Here is a 19,829-nt window from a genome sequence, read left to right as displayed (position 1 = left end):
CTCTGTCCATGTGATGCTCCAGGTAAGAATACTGGAGTGGGTTGCCATGCCCTCCTCCAGGGGATCTTCCTGATGCAGAGACTGAACATGCATCTCTTTCAACTCCTGCATTGCAGGCAGATTCTTTACCACTGAGCCACTGGTGAAGCCCCCTGCGCCTATGCATGAACCGTTTATCCCTATAGATGCCCGTGATAAGGTACAAACATGTATCTTGCCATTCTGTTCAACAAAACCTTTCTTTGATCTTGCTTTTCATAGCTTCATGCCTGTTTTCTCTTTGGTCACCAGACTTCATTGTCATCTAAGTCTCTAGCTTCTCCCATAATAGTCTCCCCTCGTCCTAATGCAAACTGACTTCTGTTCTCCACCACTCTGCTGAAATTTTTGCTCAGACATCACCGGTGGTCTTCTTAGGGTCAAATCCTAAGCATAGATGCCTTCTCTTCTCACACTACTCTCCTTATATCCCTCTGGGTTATCACCCCCATCATTTCTGAGTCTCTCCTGAGTCTGCAATCTCAGCTACCCGGTAACATGATCTTTCTAAAACACTGTGATGTTCAAAAATTGCTTATTGCACTTCACAGTCTGCAGAAAAAAGAGAGCTCAGTCTTCACAACCCAAGCCATTCCAATCTGCTCTCCCACCACAGCGTCACCAAGAAAGTCAGGTTCCAGCCATATGGGAATAGCCACTCTGTGCCCTGTGAAGATACTTGAAACCTTCCAGACTTTTGTTCACTATTTCCTCTCTTTCTCTTCTTTCTTTCTACTAACATCCAATTTATCCTTCAAAGATGAACTTAATTGTCTCCTTCCCTGTAAAATCCCCACTTTATCCAGAATTTATCATTCCCTTCACTGGGCTCCTAAAGCACTCTATTGGTCAATATATCTATTATAATAATACTTACAGCCTTATAGTACAGTAAACATCTGTCTCCTCTATTGAATTATGAGCTTTTACAATCAAGAACTGTGTGTTAGGACTTTTCTGGCAATCCAGTGGTTAAAACTGTCCTCCCAATGCAAGAGGCACAGGTTCTATCCCTGGTTGGGGAAGATCTCACATGCCCCACGGAAAAGTCAAGAAGAAAAGAACTGTGTGTTATTCATACCTTACCTCCAAACCATCAGAGTTTCATATATAATAGATATTCAATAAATACCTGTTGAATTTAAGTGAATTAATTTTGATCAAGGAAGCTCCAAAAATAGGAAGAAACCCCAAAACAATATCCATTGTTCCCTGAAATTTACTCATGAATCAGAAGTTCACCAAGATACCAAAGTACTGTAAAATTCAAAATATTTACATAAAATCTTATATTGCAACAGATGTTTCCACCCATGAGCCGGCCCTCATGTTATTACTTTTTGCTTCTCGAAATTCAAATCATCTCGCAGAACACCTCCAGAGACCAGCTCTTCCTCCAGGTGTGTCAGCTGGCCCTGAAGAGTCTCCAACTTGTTTTCTGCTTTCTGGGCTCTCTGCAGGGCTTTCTGGTGAAACTGGGACTCATTTCCCAACTGTTCAACAAGCTTAGATATTTGGGCTTCAAGCTGGGAGACCATCTGGAAACAAAGACACAGAACAAGGATAAGCCTTGTTTCAGATGCAACAAAGTGTTAAAATCTAGGGCTCAACCCCAAAGATACAACTATTTATAACTCCAATGTTCAGATTCTTTGTAACAATTAAATCTAAAAAATAGGCAACTGATAGCTGTATTTGCCTCTGCTTGAAATAAATCTACATTCATTAGGTAGCAAAACATTTTTGATTGGTATTTTTAATTTTTACATCATTCCTTAAGCAAGTTCTTTGGGAAGTCTTGAGGGAAAATCTTTACTTACCCCTAAAGCTACCTTGGCCACATGGCATATAGGATCTTAGTTCCCTGACCAGGGAACAAATCCACACCCTTTGCATTGGAAGCTTGAAATCTTAACCACTGGACTGCCATGCAAGTCCCATTATTAATTTAGGAGTTTCAAAGTTCAGTTGAAAAGAGAGAAAAGCAAATATCGTATATTAACACATATATGTGGAATCTAGGAAAATGGTACAGGTGAACCAATCTGCAGGGCAGGAATAGAGCCGGAAACGTATAGAAGGGACTTGTGGTCACATCAGGGGAAGGAGAGCGTGGGACAAGTTGGGAGATTAGGATTGACATACACTACCACGTCTAAAATAGACAGCAGCTAGTGGGAAGCTGCTGTTCAACACAGGGAGCTCAACTCTGCTTTTTGATGACCTGTTAACAAATGGGTGGGATGAGAGTGGTTCAAGAGAAAGGGGATATATGCACACATATAGCTGCTTCACTTTACTGTACAGCAAAACTAACACAACAATGCAATGCAATGATACTCCAAGAAAAAAGAAAAAAGCTTAACCGGAAAAAAGAATTCAGACATAAAGTACTTTGAAAAACTATAACCATTTTCTAGAGAAACTCTTCTGCCACATATAGCACATTCAGATTACACAGGAAGTTAACGTTGATAGATAACCTTGGGCTGTACTTGGAAATTTAAGTGCAGAAACATATTTTTCCAAGCTTTACTTAGAACTTTGTATTGAGTATTGGTTACTCATGCACTGAACTGCAGTGGTACTGCGTCTGTGATGCACAGTTAAGGAGCAATGTCATTGTGTTAGCATTCGAAAGATCAAAATTCCTTTAATACAGTGAGTCAGAATAGGGTCAACAGCAGAGCAGAAGGAGGCAGGGGGATTTAACTACCACCTCCTCTTTCAGAGCATAAAGTCACTGTTTCTCCATTAAAGGACCCCGAACTCCCCCCAACCCCTACCTTACCCAATGCTTCCTTCCTTCCTTCCAAACAGGAGTTTCTCTTCTTTTCCTGACCTTCCCTTAAACCAAGAATTTAAATTTACCAAACACCTCAGGTACACTTAGAGAATACTCAAACTGATTCCACCAAACCCCATTTTCAGAAAATGTTGAATTCAATTTAAAAAAATAAGTTTAAGGTCATAAGTTTATTTGGTTTTGATGGTTTCTTTTTTTTAAATTCCCATCCACCTATCTGCAAACAATCAAACCTAAAGACAAGAAGATATTCAAGCTGTGTTCAAATATTTGTAATTATTTATTTTAATTGGAGGCTAATTACTTTACAATATCGTGTTTAAATATTTTAAAAGGCTATGATACAGAAGAACAATGGGATTTGTTCTGAGTTGCTTTCAGAGTTCAAGTTGAGGACAAACAGGTATATATCAAAGACTTCCATTTCTATGTAAAGAATTTTCCTGTCACCATAATTTCAAAGTAATACATACTCGTTGTAAAAGATGCATTACAGACAAAAACAAATAGGTAAATAAGCAAAAACCTAATTCCTATGATCTCACCACCCAGAGGAAACAACTATTACTCTTTTAAAATAATGTATTTGTATGTATTGCTAAAATATAGTTGAGACATCATATAGCAGTTTGGAGGTTTTGTGTTTACCTCATACTTGAAGCATCTTCTCATGTCAGGTAGTGAAGTGCCAGTCCCTGGAGATGGCTAGGATTTGGCCAACCCTTTGTTAAGAATATTATGGGGTGGACTGAAGTGCTACAGTCAGGAAGGTTAAATTACTTGAGCTCTAATTTTGTGCTTCTAAGACTTTCAAGTTCCCATGTCTATAATTCAATTAATGCTATACTCCTGAAGGTGCTTGAAATCAGATATTTGATGGCAAGCTGCTTAGTACCATATCCAAAGAATTACATTTCTGAAGGAAATTCCTACTTTCATTATACACTATGAGGCTCTCAGAACCCCCCTTTCATATTTTCTACACTTTGTTGTTGTTGTTCAGGCACTAAGTCATGTCCGACTCTTTGCGACACCATGGGCTACAGTACACCAGGCTCCTCTGTCCTCTGCTATCTCCCAGAGTTTGCTCAAACTCATGTCCATTGAGTTGGTGATGCCATATAACCATCTCATTCTCTGCTGCCCACTTCACCTTTTGCCTTCAATCTTTCCCAGCATCAGGATCTTTTCCAATGAGTTGGCTCTTCGTATCAGGTGGCCAAAATATTGGAGCTTCAGCATCAGTCCTTCCAATGAATATGCCCTTAGTACTTACTAATAGCAGATCTGATCTTAACAGAAAAAATGCATCAAGTACAATACACAAAGTAACCTCCAAAACTCTAATGATAGTACGTTGAACAAGAGATGACACACGTTTCTGTGCAACTGAAAATGTGGTTTCATATTGGACTCTAAGTCGAAAGTAAGTCTTTCTACCTGAAGATTCTTTGACACTTCCATCCCATAGTTGACCTGGCAAAGAGAAAGAAGCCAAAGGGAAAACAAATGCAGAAAATCTCAGTTGGAAAGATGGGAAACTGTGTGATTGCTTAGCCACATTCAGCACGCTGTACACCTTACCAGAGGAGAGCCAAGTCTTCCATAGACATCAGTCAAGACAACGAGGGAGTGCAATAACTGGCTCAGGGAGCGATAGTGACCCTGCAGGAAGAGGCAGACACCTGATCTAGAACTTGGGAGTCAGACAGTCCTGATCTCAAGTCCTCACCCTTCCCCTGACCAGTGTGTTAACTGAAGCAAGAAATGAACCTCACGGAAGCTCAGACTTTGTTCTTATGAGAAAATGAGCTAAATTAATGACCCTTTGATTAGCACAGTATCTCATTCCCAGTTGAAGTTCAGCACACTGCACCCACTTGTATCATCAGCATTACTCCTCCAGGATGTGGGTTCATCCAATACTGTTCTTGTGTCATGCGGAGTTTGAGAAGTTTTTCAGGGATTGTCCTCTATCACGTTTCTCCAGGGCTTCCCAGGTGGTTCAGTGGATAAAGAATCCACCTGCAGTACGGGAGACGCAGGTTCGATCCCTGAGTTGGGAAGATTCCCTGAAGGAGAGCATGGCAACCCACCCCAGTATTCTTGCCTGGAAAATCCCACAGAGGAACCTGGTGGGCTACAGTCCATAGGGTCGCAAAGTGTCAGACACGACTGAAGCAACTGAGCATGCATGCACATATTTCCCAAACTGTTTTCAGATCATAGAAGCTGTTTTTCAACTAGAAATCTTACTGGGAAAGACAAATAAGGAACAAATGTGTTGAATCGGAGGTGAGAGGGTCCCTCTTACATCTTTATCCTGTGTGGACCTGACAGTGATCCATGGAAATTATAGATTCAGCAGAGTATGACTTTTATAAACACCAGTGTGGCTGACCTGGGCAGAATCTCCCCAGCTGTCCTGCCAAGATTCTGGTGTCCAGAGAGGAGCAAACAGCTATGAACTTCCCAATATTCTACGCACCATAGAACTTAGCTTCGTATGCTTATCTAGATCTCCATGCATATGATACCACCAGGTCTTTTTAAAGTTAAATTTACATATTTTAATTCAAATAAATTAATATTCCAATCTGACTCAGTTCTTGGAAACATCAAATGCCAGTGACCAGGTGAATGTTTCCCATCAAAACTGCAAAATTGTGTTGTGCTTTTCACACAGACAAATCCAAAGAATCAGTAAGACTTTTTTCCTTTTTTTTTTTCCCTCTTCTTTTTCTTAGTATAATCTGTTAACATATCCCTGATACTCTGTGGCACAAAACGTGCTAGGAATTTCAACACTAGAGATGTGGGACTTCCCTGGTGGTCCAGAAGCTAAGACTCCGAGCTCCCAATGCAGGGGACCCAGGTTCCATCCCTGGTCAGGGAACTAGATCCCACATGCTGCAACTAAAGATGCCTCGTGCAGCAACCAAGACCCAGCACAGCATATAAATGTTTTAAAAAGTGTTGCCTACTGATTGTTCTGATTGAACTCTTAATTTCTATTTCTGTAAAAAACAAACCACTAGAGATGCCTGGAATGGGCAGGGAAGGAGGGTGGCTTGTACTAAAGAATACGTATCAGTGGACATGAGTTTAAGCAAGCTCTGGGAGATGATGGACAAGGAAGCCTGGCGTGCTGCAGTCCATGGGGTTGCAAAGAGTCGGATGTGACTGAATGACTGAGCGACTGAACAACAACATTGCAATTTTTAAAAACAAAAAAAGGCACTGAAATAAACTATAATACTCCAAAACCAAGCAGCCTGGATTTTGGAAGTGAAATCATAATGCCCTAAGAGAACTAATTTACTTTCCAAGGACAAGGAGTTGTTGATTTCACCTGAGAGGCACTTCTGCCCTAAGATTAAATCCAATGGAAGCACAAGAGCTCTAAGCTGAAGAAAAAGCCACTTGGGTCACTTAAGGGCCAGTGCCTTCTGGACAGAAACAACTCTTCTCTGATTATTCAAGCTAGATTTTCACTTAAGAAATATATAAAATAAGCTACCAGAAACCAATCAAATTATCCTTCCTTCTTGTCATATGTATGGCCAACACTATTGACTGGGCTGACCCTACACCACAATGTGTATGTCAAATTCTGTTATGGTTTGAATTGGGTCCCCCCAAAAGAGTCGTGTTGAAGTCCCCTGGTGCTTCAGAATGTGACCTTATTAGAATCTTTACAGAGATAAGTTAAAATGAGGTCAGGAGGGTGGGTCCTAATCCAATATGACCGGTGTCCTTATTAAAAGGGGAATTTTGGACAAAGAGACACACACAAGTGGAGGGAAAATTATATGAAGACACAGAATGTGATCCATAAACCAAAGAGTGTCTGAGGCTATCAGAAGCTAGGTGATAGGTTTGAAACAGATTTTCCCTCTAGGCACTCAGAAGACACCGATCCTACCAACACTTTGACTTTGGACTTCAAGCCTCCAGAGTTGCGAGACAACAAATTTCTGTTGTCTAAGCCACTTAGGTAGTGGTACTTTGTCATGGTCATTCTAGGAAATTAATACACTTCGGAGCCTGGGACAGCTGAGACCTCTGTCCTTGGACTTGCCCAGATGCCCCTGGAGCCAGGAGTGACTATGTAACATAATACTGGATGATGAAATGTCAGTGCAAGCGTACCTGAAGCTTCTGGGTAAATGTTTGGTTTAGAATATTGGAGGATTAAGAACAGAGCAGAGTTAAGAGATCAGAAAGGGGGAGTAGGGGAGTTGTAAAAATATCTCAGGTTGTTTATGGTATCAAACCGAGTCCCCAGGGCTCTCACGCTGGACTGAAAAAACTCCACTGGAGGAAATATAGCCTTGTATGTGCTCTAAAGTGGAACAGAAGAGCTGTCGAGAAAAATGTTTGTGAGTCTGTACCAATTTGTTTGCAATTAAGGAGGCAACATGGGAATCACTCATGGTCAATTCTCAGCCAGATAATTAGCCAGCTAGGAAATATCTAAAAGTTCAAAACAAACAAACAAATGCTTACCTCAATACTTTGAAATCTGAAAATATCACAGTTTCCTGTCATTGTGCAAGAAATCATTATTTCAAAAACACTTGCTACAAGTGTGCTGAAATTTCAAGGCTACATAAACTGAAATACTCATTTAGAATTCCTGGGAACTCCACATTAGAACATTCCTCTAAGAGAGAGGTTTTCAACTAGGGGCAGTTTCATTTCCCAGGGTCATTTGGCAATATCCAGAAACACCACGGGGCTTCCCTGGTGGCTCAGACGATAAAGAATTTGCCTGCAAAGCAGGAGATCTAGGTTTGATCCCTGGGTCGGGAAGACCCCCTGGAGAAGGGAATGGCAACCCACTCCAGTGTTCTTGCCTGGAGAATCCCAGGGACAGATGAGCCTAGTGGGCTACAGTCCATGGGGTCGCAAAGAGTCGGACACAATTGAGTCACTAACACTAGAGAAATCACTAGGTCTTCCCAGGTGGTGCTAGTGGTAAAGAAAGTGAAAATGAAGTCACTCAGTCATGTCCGACTCTTTGCGACCCCATGGACTGTAACCTATCAGGCTCCTCTGACCATGGTATTTTCCAGGCAAGAGTACTGGAGTGGATTGCCATTTCCTTCTCCAGCAGATCTTACCGATCCAGGGATTGAACCCAGGTCTCCCACATTGTAGACAGACGCTTTACTGTCTGAGCCACCAGGGAAGCCACCTGCTAATAAGAGACTCGGGTTTGACCCCTGAGCTGGGAAGATCCCCTGGAGGAGGGCATGGCAACCCACTCCAATATTCTCATCAGGAGAATCCCATGGACAGAGGAACCTGTTGAGCTACAGTGCATAGGATTGCAGAGTTGGATACAACTGAAGTGACAGCGCGCACGCACAGAGACACCACTGGTGGTCACCAATTGGGGAATATCTAGTGAGTAGAAGCTGGAGATGTTGCTAAACATCCTACAATGCACAGAACCGCTTTTACAACAAAGGATATTCCAGCCCCAAACGTCAACAGCTGAGAAATCCTGCTCTAAAGTATAGTAAAGTACTTAAAAAGAAAATTCGGTTTTGCTATAATCAGAAGAGCATGGAACAAGTAGAAACCACTTACTGAAAAACATTTGGGTGGTGTCCTGAGTTCTACCCAGAATTGCAAATCCAGGAGAGTGAAAATGAATAGCAAAGAGGTACACAAGAAAAGCAATGTTCAGTGAGTCGGAGTCACGGTGAAGGGGAGGATTTGCCAGGCCCAGGGTACATGGGTGTTACTTAGCTGGGGACTGTGTGTTTATCCCTGACAGCTGGCAGGGGATGCACCCTCCACAGCAGATTCATCAATCTGTAAAGCTCCCATTCTTCAGAAACAGTTCTAAGACAATATATGAAATCCGTTTTCTCCTGATTTTACTTGAAGATGAGTCACACAAGCTGCCAGCTACAGGCTTGATTTCAGGCTTTTAAAGAGTGAGGGCAGCTATTGGAAAAAAAATTACAGGCTAGGAATGGCAGACAAAGGCACTAAAAAGGCTCTGACTCATTCTCATTTTTACGAGGAGAGGGGGAGGGCATAGCCAGCTTAACCAATTCACATCATTTTGTTTTAGAAAATAAACATATACATCATGCTGACAACTTTATGCCATGTTTCACATGCTGGAATTAAAATAGTTTTAGGAAAACATTTGGAAAAATAGAAGAGGGAAGCAATAAAATGTAATGGCAAAGATCCATTGGCTATTGAAGTACGTCTATTACTATTCAAGGTAACTCACTTAATGAAGCTTTTCTCAGTCCTGTAAATAATTTTCTCCTCCAACCCAGGACCTGTATGTGTACTGAATCCTAAGATAGACTGAGTGACCCTCAGAGACCCGCACATGTTACCTGCGAATTAGCCGCTCAGTCGTGACCGACTCTTTGTGACCCCATGGGCTTTAGCCCCCCAGGCTCCTCTTGTCCATGGTATTCTCCAGGCAAGAATACTGGAGTGGGTTGCCACTTTCTTCTCAAGGGGATCTTCCCGACCCAGGGACTGCACCTGGGTCTCCTGCATTGCAGGAGGATTCTTTACTGTCTGAGTAACCAGGGAAGCCCCACACATGTTATGGGATGAACATTTTCTATCCACAAAGAGAATCCTACACTTGGACAAAGGAGTCACTGGGGCTGCTGCTGGAGCACGAGTGAATTTTGCAGAGTTTTCAGAGGGAATTTAAAATGTCTTAGCGTTAAAGGAAATTTACAAAGGTAACCCTGAGCTGTGTGTTAGTGTTCAGTCTGAGTTTTTGAGGAATGTGAAAAGTCTGAGTTTTTGAGGAATGTTAAAAGATGAAAAAGTTCATTTTCACCTTTTGATCAAAGAATGAACTCAAGAGAAGAAATAGTTCCTAATGGAATTAAAAGATTATATTCATGAATATCATAGAATTTGGATGTTATTTAGTTAAAAACTTCATTAATTAGGACTTTAAAATCTGGATTTAATGATGACTTAAATAGAGTCTGGGCTGAACTTGACATGGCTAAGCAAAGCTTTATGGGAAAGAAGAACTGTTAATAATAGAAATAAGATAACAAAATTAAGCAAGCTTCAGTCATATGTGTAATGTAAACCATTTTTAAATCCACTTGTTAAACAGGTCCTCTAAAAGACTGTTTCAGGTACATTAGGAAAAGAAGAGAAGGAGAGAGGAGGTGAGAGAGGAGGCGGGACCAGGGCAGCAATAGTTAATATTTATCATTGCTATTGTCCAGACAGTGCGTTAAAGACTTCATAACAATTTTTTTTTTAATTTAAGGTTTACAACAAACAATAACCTTAAGAACCAGATCCAGTTGCAAGCCTAGCAACTCTTATCTGCAATTCCAAAATCCCAAAGGATCTGAAAGCTGACGGGTTTTTTTTCCAAAACTCACTGGCTGGCAAAGCTTCACCTGACGGGATCTGGCAACAAACCCTGATCTGAAGTGACCGTGGCTCTTCACAGTCCTGGTGGATCCCATGAAGCCGAGCTGTTCGTAGCTTTCGCTGCAGAAGATGAACGTGGTTGATTATGGAATGCTAACCGGAACCCACTGAGGAGCAGCGTGTCAAGGTCCTTTCTCCACTACCTTCCTGGGGACTATACGACCTTTCTAAATGCTGAAAAATTCTGAATTCGAAAACCGCAGCAGAAAAATGGTACAGATGAAGCTGTCTGCAGCACAGGAATAGTGACACAAATGTAGAAAACGGACAGGTGGGCACAGGGTGAGAAGAGGAGGGGGGGATGAACCAAGAGAGTACATTGACATGTATACGCTTTGTTGTTGTTCAGTCACTAAGTTGTGTCTGACTCTGTGACCCCATGGACTGCAGCACACCTGTCCTTCACTATCTCCCGGAGTTTGCTCAAACTCATACCCACTGAGTCGGTAGTGCCATCCAGCCATCTCATCCTCTGATGTCCCCTTCTCCTCCTACCCTCCATCTTTCCCAGTACACGCACTATCATGTGCAAAATAGCTAGCTAGTGGAAAGCTGCTGCATAGCATAGGCAGCTCAGCTAAGGGTTCTCTGATGACATAGAGGGGTGGGATGGGGGTGAGGTGGGAAGGAGGTCCAAGAGGGAGGGGATGTATCTATACATATGGCTGATGCACGTAGTCATATAGCAGAAACGAACACAACACTGTAAAGCAATTACACTCCAATTAAAAAAAAGAAAAGAAAAGAAAAAAACCCACAGCAGATCTCAGGGGTTTCAGATAGGGGTGTGGACCCTGGACTGTCCCTCTACAGTAGGCCAGGGGAAAAAAAGAATCTCAGAGGCTGTCCTCTCAGGAACCTCACATCTGGAGCAAGTGAGCGTGCAGTAGAGACAAGATTCAGCATGGGTAGCTCTGCGTCCAGAACCCACATCATTCACAGTGAGATGTGACTTCAAAAATATAATATATAATTGAAAGTAGGATTCTTTACCACTGAGCCACCTGGGAATCCCTGAAGGTAGTACAACCACATTTAAATGCTGCTTTTAACTAACTTGGGCTTCCCTGGTGGCTCAGATGATAAAGAATCTGCCTGCAATGCAGGAGACCCAGCTTTGATCCCTGGGCTAGGAAGGTCCACCGGAGAAGGGAATGGCAATCCACTCCAGTATTCTTGCCTGGAGAATTCCACGGACCGAGAAGCCTGGCGGGCTAGGGTCCACAGTGTTGTAAAGAGTCAGACAAGACTGAGCGACTAATGCTTGGGGAAGAAACACTTTGACTAACTCAGACAACTCACTCGCTGAATATGCTAAATGAAGGAGCTGATTGTCCTTAAGAAGCTTGTAAGCCCCCAACCCCCACTCACCTGTTTCCTGCTCTCTTCCTGGCTGCCCATTTCTCGAATCCTCTCCAGAATGGCATCCTCTGAGGGCCTCAGTGTGCCCCAGCTGCCCCTCAGGAGGGCTGCTATCTTCTCCCTAAATGAGGAGAGCTCGGTCTGGGAGGCTGCAGTTGCCTCCAGGCTGGCCTCCAAACTCTTCTCCAGCTCTGAAGAGCTCCTCTTCAAGACGCTCAGCTCCTGCTTTGAGGCATCCCAGACCCGCTGACCAGCAAGCAGCCTTTCTTGGAAGACCTTAACTTCCCTTTCAAGAGCTTCTTTGGCCTCCACGGCACCAAGCAAGTCCTAAAATAATTACGGAAAGTGAAGACCATAGCATTAGTAGCCAATGAGGGGAGGCTGCGTTTGCTTCTCCTCTATCTTGCTTACTGATGACTTCCAGGAGTTAGGGTTAAACGCTCATTCCATTCTTCATTCTAGTGCCCTATCCTCTCTTCATAAAGACATTAAATTATAAAGCTATGTTAGGTGAATTTAAGTGTCTGAAAAAGAGAAGGGATATAAAATCAGGGCTAGAGAACCAGACTGTGGACAGTTTGAGGAAGGAAAAGGTGGGACAAATTGAGTAGCATGGAAACATACACACTATTGTAAAATAGAGAGCCAGTGGGAATGTGCTGTATGACTCAGGGAGCTCAAATCAGGGCCCTGTGACAACCTAGGAAGCTGAGATGGGGTAGAAGGTGGGAGGAAGGCTCAAGAGGGAAGGGGCATATGTATACCTATGGCTGATTCATCCTGATGTATGGCAGAAACCAACACAAGATTGTAAAGCAATTATCCTTCAATTAACAATAAATACATTTTTTAAAAAGTAAGTGGAAAAAAAATCAGGCCTAGGGGTGAAAAAAAAAGGAAACTGACATATAAGACTTTTCTATAGGGACCTCTGGAGAGATTTAATGAAAATAAATCACTGGCTAACATACTAGTAGATTCGATCCATAGGTAGAATAGGTTTACAGGGCTATGTGTTTTCAAGCTTGGTATTGATGGGAATTGATGTTGAGGACACAGTCAACTCTCAGAGTCCCAATTAGCCACTAAAAATTATTTGAGTGAAGCTAAATAACAGAGTAGAGTTATCATAAAACATCACTGCATAAAAGAGAGTAAGATCTCTCTTCCAGTATTCATTGACTGTGTATCTCCCTGTCTGATAAAGACAATACTAATACTGGTAGGCCCTGAAGAAAGGAAATAGGAAGGAGTAGTCAATTTTGGGGTGGGAGGATTAAAAACGGAGAGAGAGAACCATGATGAGAAGAATAACTTTAAAGAATATGTATGCTTAGGTTTGTAAAAATAAAGGGCACCAAGAAAGTTACCAGTGTATCTACTTCTATTTACTATATCTAGAATGGTCCAAAGAGGCATCAAAAGGATACTTTAAAATTCACTTAAAAAAAAAAAGTTTGTTGACATCAAGTTCCAAATTAAATTAATTCACATCAAAAAAGATTATGGAAATTAGCTCATGAAATGCTTTGCTTTTCTGGCTCCTGGTGACTGTTCCATTTCTCCACTCCCTTTCCAAACGAGTTCTTTTTGCAGCGAAGCCCCATTACTACTGCGAATTAAATAGTATGATGAGTCAAGGACACTTTATAGCAAATACAATACTTTAATACTTTAACAATTTATAATACTTTAATACTTTACAGATTTATTTTCAGATAGTAATAGAATATCTGTTCAACTAGAATAACATTCTAATCTAGCATTAGCATTGGTGACAATAAATTGGAATTTGTTATCATGTATTAACTTAGAAATTGCAATCTAATGTGTGGTTAGAAAACTGAGTCCAGGGGACTTGCTCAGTGGTCCAGTGGCTAAGACTCCGAACTCCCAATGCAGAGGGCCAGGGTGCAATCCCTGGTCAGTGAACCAGATTCTGCACACCACAACTAAAGATCTCGCATGCTGCAACTAAGCCTTGGTGCAGCCAAATAAACATTTTTAAAAAAAAAAAAAGAAAGAAAACTGAGGTCCTAAATTTGATGACACAGTGATGAAAATTAATCCTAATCCCCTCAGAGTCCTAAAACCTAGTAGGAAATTATATATCAACTTTTACATTGAAAGAAAGTCCCTAATGCAAAAGATGAGCCTTTCCATGACCAATGGAGAATATTTTTAACCAAGAATTTACAAAAGTTCCTACAAATTCACAGAAAACATATCAGACACTTGAGTACTATAGACTTACTGTCAGTTTGGAATAAACTAATCAATTGGCAGCTTACACCGAGAGACCAATAAACATAATTAAAATATTTCAACTATGAGAAATTTTTTCCACTCTGATATCAGACTGTTGTCTCACTGCCTTAGAGACCATGGCCAAAACAATCCTCTTTAACAAATCCAGAGCACTAATGCTTATGTCTAATAAAAATCAGAAAATTCCTTCATGGTCATAGAATATAGTGGCACATGGCAGCGGCTCAGATTTTTTTTTTTTTTCTGGACACATTTCAGCCCAGTTAACTATATACTGTTTCTCATATGAAAGGCAGGAACTTGGGAGCCAGCGACCAGGCCTCGGGGACCTCCTCCTCCAGCACTCTGATTAAGTGCTTCAGAATTCAGGGGGCACACGGCTGAATGGCTGGAAACAGATGTCCTCTTAAATGCAGTTACTGATGGAGCTTTAACCAGGAGACAGCGGCTGGAGTGGAGTCTGGTTGCATGGTTACCTCAAGGATACTCTGAAGTAATGTGACATCGGTGTCACCGGCCAGGATCCTGGAATGCTGTCAGACCACACTGACACACAGAACAAGAAACAACTAGCTCCCTCAGAGCAAAATCAGGACAGACTTCCAAGAGGGAACTGCACGGGCAAATGAGGACAGACGCTATGGAAATAGTGACGGGAATCACTTAAACGAAATTTTTTCTTAATTTATTTACTTTTGGTTGAAGGATAATTGCTTTACAATATTGTGTTGGTTTCTGCCATACGTCAACATGAATCAGCTGTAGGTGTACATATGTCCCCTCCTTTCAGAGTCTCCCACCCATCTCCTACCCCAACCTACCCCTCTAGGTTGTCACAGAGCCCCAGTTTGAGTCCCCTGAGTCATACAGCACATTCCCACTGGCTATCTATTTTACGTATGTTAGTTATATGTAACAAATCTTTAGCTTCAGATCTAGTAATGCAACCAATATATAATGATCCTTTCATGACTACCTGTAGCAAAAACATTTGTAAATCATATGATCAAGGCATTCATTTTAACATCCCAATTAAATGCATGAAATAATGAAATGATTCAAAGGTTTGTGTTTTTAAAACATATTAATTCCTATTATGATATTTCTAACCATCCTATGGCTTTGGATATGTATGAGATCAAACTGCCTCTCAGAACTAAAATGACTGATTATCATCAGGGTAGAGAACCTCTGGCTTGAGTTTAATTCATCCAACCCCAGACAATTTTCATAAAACTAAAAATTAGTTGGTTATTTCTACCTACTGCAGTTAATACTAACAAATAAACTCAGAAATTCCCCCAAACATGCCCTCTCATGCATTGCTGGTGATAGTGTGAACAGGTATAATTATGGCATAAACACCTAAAAAATGTAATATGCACAATATCCTTTGGCCCTGTAATTCCATGATCTGTTAGAGAAGAAGCTGTAGAGTAACATTTTACTTCAAAATGAGGAAGGCCTTTCCTAAATCTTAACTGTCCCAGTGGCATCATCAACCTTGGAAAATAACAAGAATTCAGTTTAAATTTGAAATTATCATTATTGACAAACTCAGTTCAAGTTAACAATGAATTAAACTGTCCACGAGGCCAGTGTGTTCCTAGGCTTCACTTCGGTACTGCGAAACATTCTGCCCTGAACTGGTCAGACTGTGCCTGGAGGACCATGGACAGTTCCCAGCTGAAATTTAAAGGGGGACATTGTCAAAATGGATTGGGTTCCACATCACATGCTAGGATTAGATCCATAATAAAAATATTTACATAACCATGTTATTTTTAACTCTGTTTCAATTTATTGTAAACGTGTTGAATGAACCTAAAGACAAAGCACTGAAGACTTACAGAACAGAATGTAAATATTACATAACTTGACACGGTAAATATAACGATATAATAAAAACTGTAAAATGAATGAGGGGAGAAAAAAGTAGGAGGCATTAAATTCATTTTATTTCATAGCAGAACATCCAAAAAAGTACTATTTCAGGTTGTCAGGTATAGTACTGCTTTAAAGTCTTAATGGTAATATTAGAAGTTAAAATGACAGTGTAAACTGTGGCTAGAAGTGGAAGGAGAGATGATTCTTAATTTTACTTCGGAGTCTTATGAACATTTTAAATTTTTTACAATATGAGCAGATATGATTTTAGTGTTCATTTATATTTTAATGCCTCACCATTTTAGAACCCTCCCTCTAGCTTACTAGCACCAGGTTGCAGATCCATCCACTATCCTGTTGGCATCAGGACTGGGATGTCTCAGGCCAAGTAGCTAGCTGGGGAAGGATACAGCACCACCAGTAGGCTGGCTGCCTTAGGACCCCATGATTCCCTAACCCACCCATCAGAGTGCCCAGGACCACATCCCACCCACCAGTGCACCTCACTTAGCCCTGGGACCCCTGGGACCTTACTTGGCTGCAGGAACCAGCCCCACTCACCAGCAGACAGACACCAGACCCAAGACCACCATAATCCAGGAGTCTGCCATATCAGGACCTGGCCCCCCACATGAAGGAGCCAACACCAGCTCTGGGACACCTTGCACCACTTGGCCAGCTCAAATTCCTAGAAACACACAATCTTCCCAGACTGGCTAAGGAAGAAATAGAAAATATGAACAGACTAAACACCAGTAATAAAATTGAATCAGTAATTTTAAAACTTCTCATAAACAAAAATTCAGGACCAGATGGCTTCATAGATGAATTCTACCAAACATTTAGAGAAGAGTTAACACCTATCCTTCTCAAATTCTTTCAAAAAAAAAAAAATACTGCAAAGGAAGGAACACTTCCAAACTTGTTTTCAAGGCCAGCATTATCCTGATACCAAAACCAGACAAAAACATCACTAAAAAGAAAATCACAAGCCAATATTACTGATAAATATACATGAAAAAAACCTCAACAAAATACTAGCAAATCAATTTTAACAATACATTAAGAAGATCATACACTATGATCAGGTGGGATTTATCCCATGGATGTAAGAATGATTCAGTGTGATACAGTACGTTAATAAATTGAAAAATAAATATCATATAATTATCTCAATAGATGCAAAAAGGATTTTGACAGAATTCAATATCCACTTAACATAAAAACTCTCCAGAAAGCAGGCATAGATGAAACATACCTCAACGTAAAGAAGGCCATATATGTCAGCTAACATCCTACTCAATGGTGAAAATCTGAAAGCATTTCTTCTAAGATTAGGAACAGATAAAGGTGCTCACTCTAGTTACTTTTACTCAATGTAGTATTGGAGATCTTGTCAGACAAGAAAAAGATATATTAAAAAAAGAAACTAAACTGGAAAGAAAAAGGTAAAACTATCATGTTTGCAGATGACATAATACATAGAAAATTCTAAAGATGTCACCAAAAAACTACTGGGACTCATTAATGAGTTCAGGGAAGTTGCAGGATATAAAATTAATATGAAAAATCTGTTACATTTCTACACACTAACAACAAACTACCAGGAAGAGAAATCAAGAAAACTATCTCATTTATAATTGGCTCAGAAAGAATAAATACCTAGACATAAATCTAAAGAGGTAAAACACCTGTATTCAGAAGACTATAAGACACTGATGAAGAAACCAAAGATAATAGAAATAGATAGAAAAATATACCATGCTCATGGATTGAAATAATTAATAGTTAAAATAACCATACCACCCAAGGCAATCTGCAAATTCAATGCAATCTCTATCAGAGTACCAAAGGTATTTTTCACAGAATTAGAACAAATGATTCTCAAATTTGTATGGGAATACAGAAGACCTCACACAGTCACAACAATCTTGAGAAAAAAGAACAAAGCTGGAGGTATCATGCTCCCTGATTTCAAAGTATTACTGCAAAGTGACAGTAATCAAAATAGTATGGTACTGGCACAAAAACAGATACATAGAGCAACAGAATAAAATAGAGACCCCAGAAATAAACTCACATTTATATGGGGAATTAATCTACAACAAAGGAGGAAAGAATATAATGTGGGGAAAACACAGCCTCTTGTAATAAATGTTGCTGGGTAAACTGCACATCTACATGCAAAAGAATCAGACTGGAGTACTTCCTCAAACCTTGAACAACAATAAATTCAAAATGGATTAGACTTCAATGTTAAGATATGAAACCATAAAACTTCTAGAAAAAAATATAGGCGGTATGCTCTTTGACACCAGTCTTACTAATAGTTTTTGAACCTGTCTCCTCAGACTAAGGAAACAAACTCAAAAATAAATAAATGGAATCGCCATACTGTGCTCCATAATGGCTGTATCAGTTTACATTCCCACCAACAGTGTAGGAGGGTTCCCTTTTCTCCACATCCCCTTTAGTATTTACCATTTGTAGATTTTTTTTTTTTATGATAGCCATTCTAACTGGTGTGATACCTCACTGTAGTTTTGATTTGCATTTCTCTAATAATTAGTGATGCTGAGCATCTTTTTGTGCGTTTGTTGGCCATCTGTATGTCTTCTTTGGAGAAATATCTGTTCAGGCCTTCTAAGAAAAATGATATTGATGAACCCATTTGCAGAGAAGAAACGGAGCTCCAAGGATGTAGAGAATGCACCTGTGGACACGGTGGGAGAGGGCGAGAGTGGGACGAACAGAGAGAGTAGCATGGACACATATACACTATCAAATGTAAGATGGATAGCTGGTGAGAAGTCGCTGTGTAGAGCAGGGAGCCCAGTTTGACGCTCTGTATGACCTAGAGGGATGGGATGGGGGGAGGGAAGGGAGGCTAGGGAGGGAAAGGATATATATATAACTACGGCTGCTTTGTGTTGTTGTATGGCAGAAACCAACATTGTAAAAAAAAAAATTTAATATAAATAAATAAATGGGACTACATGAAACTAAAAAGCTGTTGCACACCAAACTATCAACAAAATGAAAATGCAGCCTACTGAACAGAAGATATTTGCAAACAATAAGTGTTATGGCAGGTTAATATCCAAAATATACAAAGAACTGATATGACTCAACATCAAGGAAAAAAAAAAAAAAGAAAATTCATATTGAAAAACGGGCAGAGAACTTGAATAGACATTTTTCCAAAGAGGACAGACAGATGACCAACAGACACATGAAAATATGCTCAACATCATTAATCATCAGAAAAATGAAAATCAAAATCACAAAGAGATATTATCTCACACCTGTCAGCACAGTTGTTATCAATGAACAACAAACAGCAAATGTTGGTGAGGATATGAATAACAGGAATGGTTATGGTTGGTGGAACATAAACTGGTGCAGCTGCTGTGGAAAGCAGTATACAGATTCCTTAAAACTTTTAAATTGAACAACCATATGGTCTAGCAATTCTACTCCTGGATATTTATCCAGAGAAAATTAAAATACTAATTAGAAAAGATATGTGCACCCCTATATTCACTGTAGCATTCTTTATAATAGCCAAGATATGGGAGCAACCTAAGAGCCTATATAAATAGATAAAAGAAAAAGATATATATATAGAGAGAGAGATATATACATATATACATGCATATACATACAACTCAGCTATAAAAAAATGAAATTTTGCCATTTGTAACAACATGGTTGGACCTAGAATAATACCTAGGGGATATTATTCTAAGTAAAATAAGTCAGACAGAAAAAGACAGAGAGTTTATGATTTCACTTCTATGTGCAATCTGAAAAACAGAACAAATGGACAACCACAATGAAACAGAGTCAGAGAGACAAAGAACAAGCAGGTGGTTGCCAAGGGTAAGCAGGTGAGGGAAGGAAAGAAGTAGGTAAGGGAAATTAAGAGGTAGAAACTTCCAGCTGCAAAATAAATGAATCATAGGTACGAAACAGTGTGGGGGATATGGTCAATAATTAAGTGATATATTAG

At 40.3% G+C, this 19,829-nt stretch overlaps 1 protein-coding gene across 1 annotated transcript in view; it reads right to left on the bottom strand.

Moving 5' to 3' along the window:
- CCDC170 (coiled-coil domain containing 170) overlaps positions 1–19,829 on the bottom strand; it is a 65,855-nt gene that overhangs the window by 21,056 nt on the left and 24,970 nt on the right. Inside the window, exons 6-7 of the mRNA XM_068984797.1 lie at positions 11,672–11,989; positions 1,377–1,577 (exon numbers count right to left, since the gene is read on the bottom strand). Coding sequence (XP_068840898.1) covers positions 1,377–1,577; positions 11,672–11,989 — 519 coding nt within the window. The remainder of the gene's footprint in view (positions 1–1,376; positions 1,578–11,671; positions 11,990–19,829) is intronic.

This window comes from Capricornis sumatraensis, chromosome 13 (assembly GCF_032405125.1).
Source record: "Capricornis sumatraensis isolate serow.1 chromosome 13, serow.2, whole genome shotgun sequence".
Classification (NCBI taxonomy): domain Eukaryota; kingdom Metazoa; phylum Chordata; class Mammalia; order Artiodactyla; family Bovidae; genus Capricornis; species Capricornis sumatraensis.
This window is presented reverse-complemented; position numbering and strand designations above follow the sequence as displayed.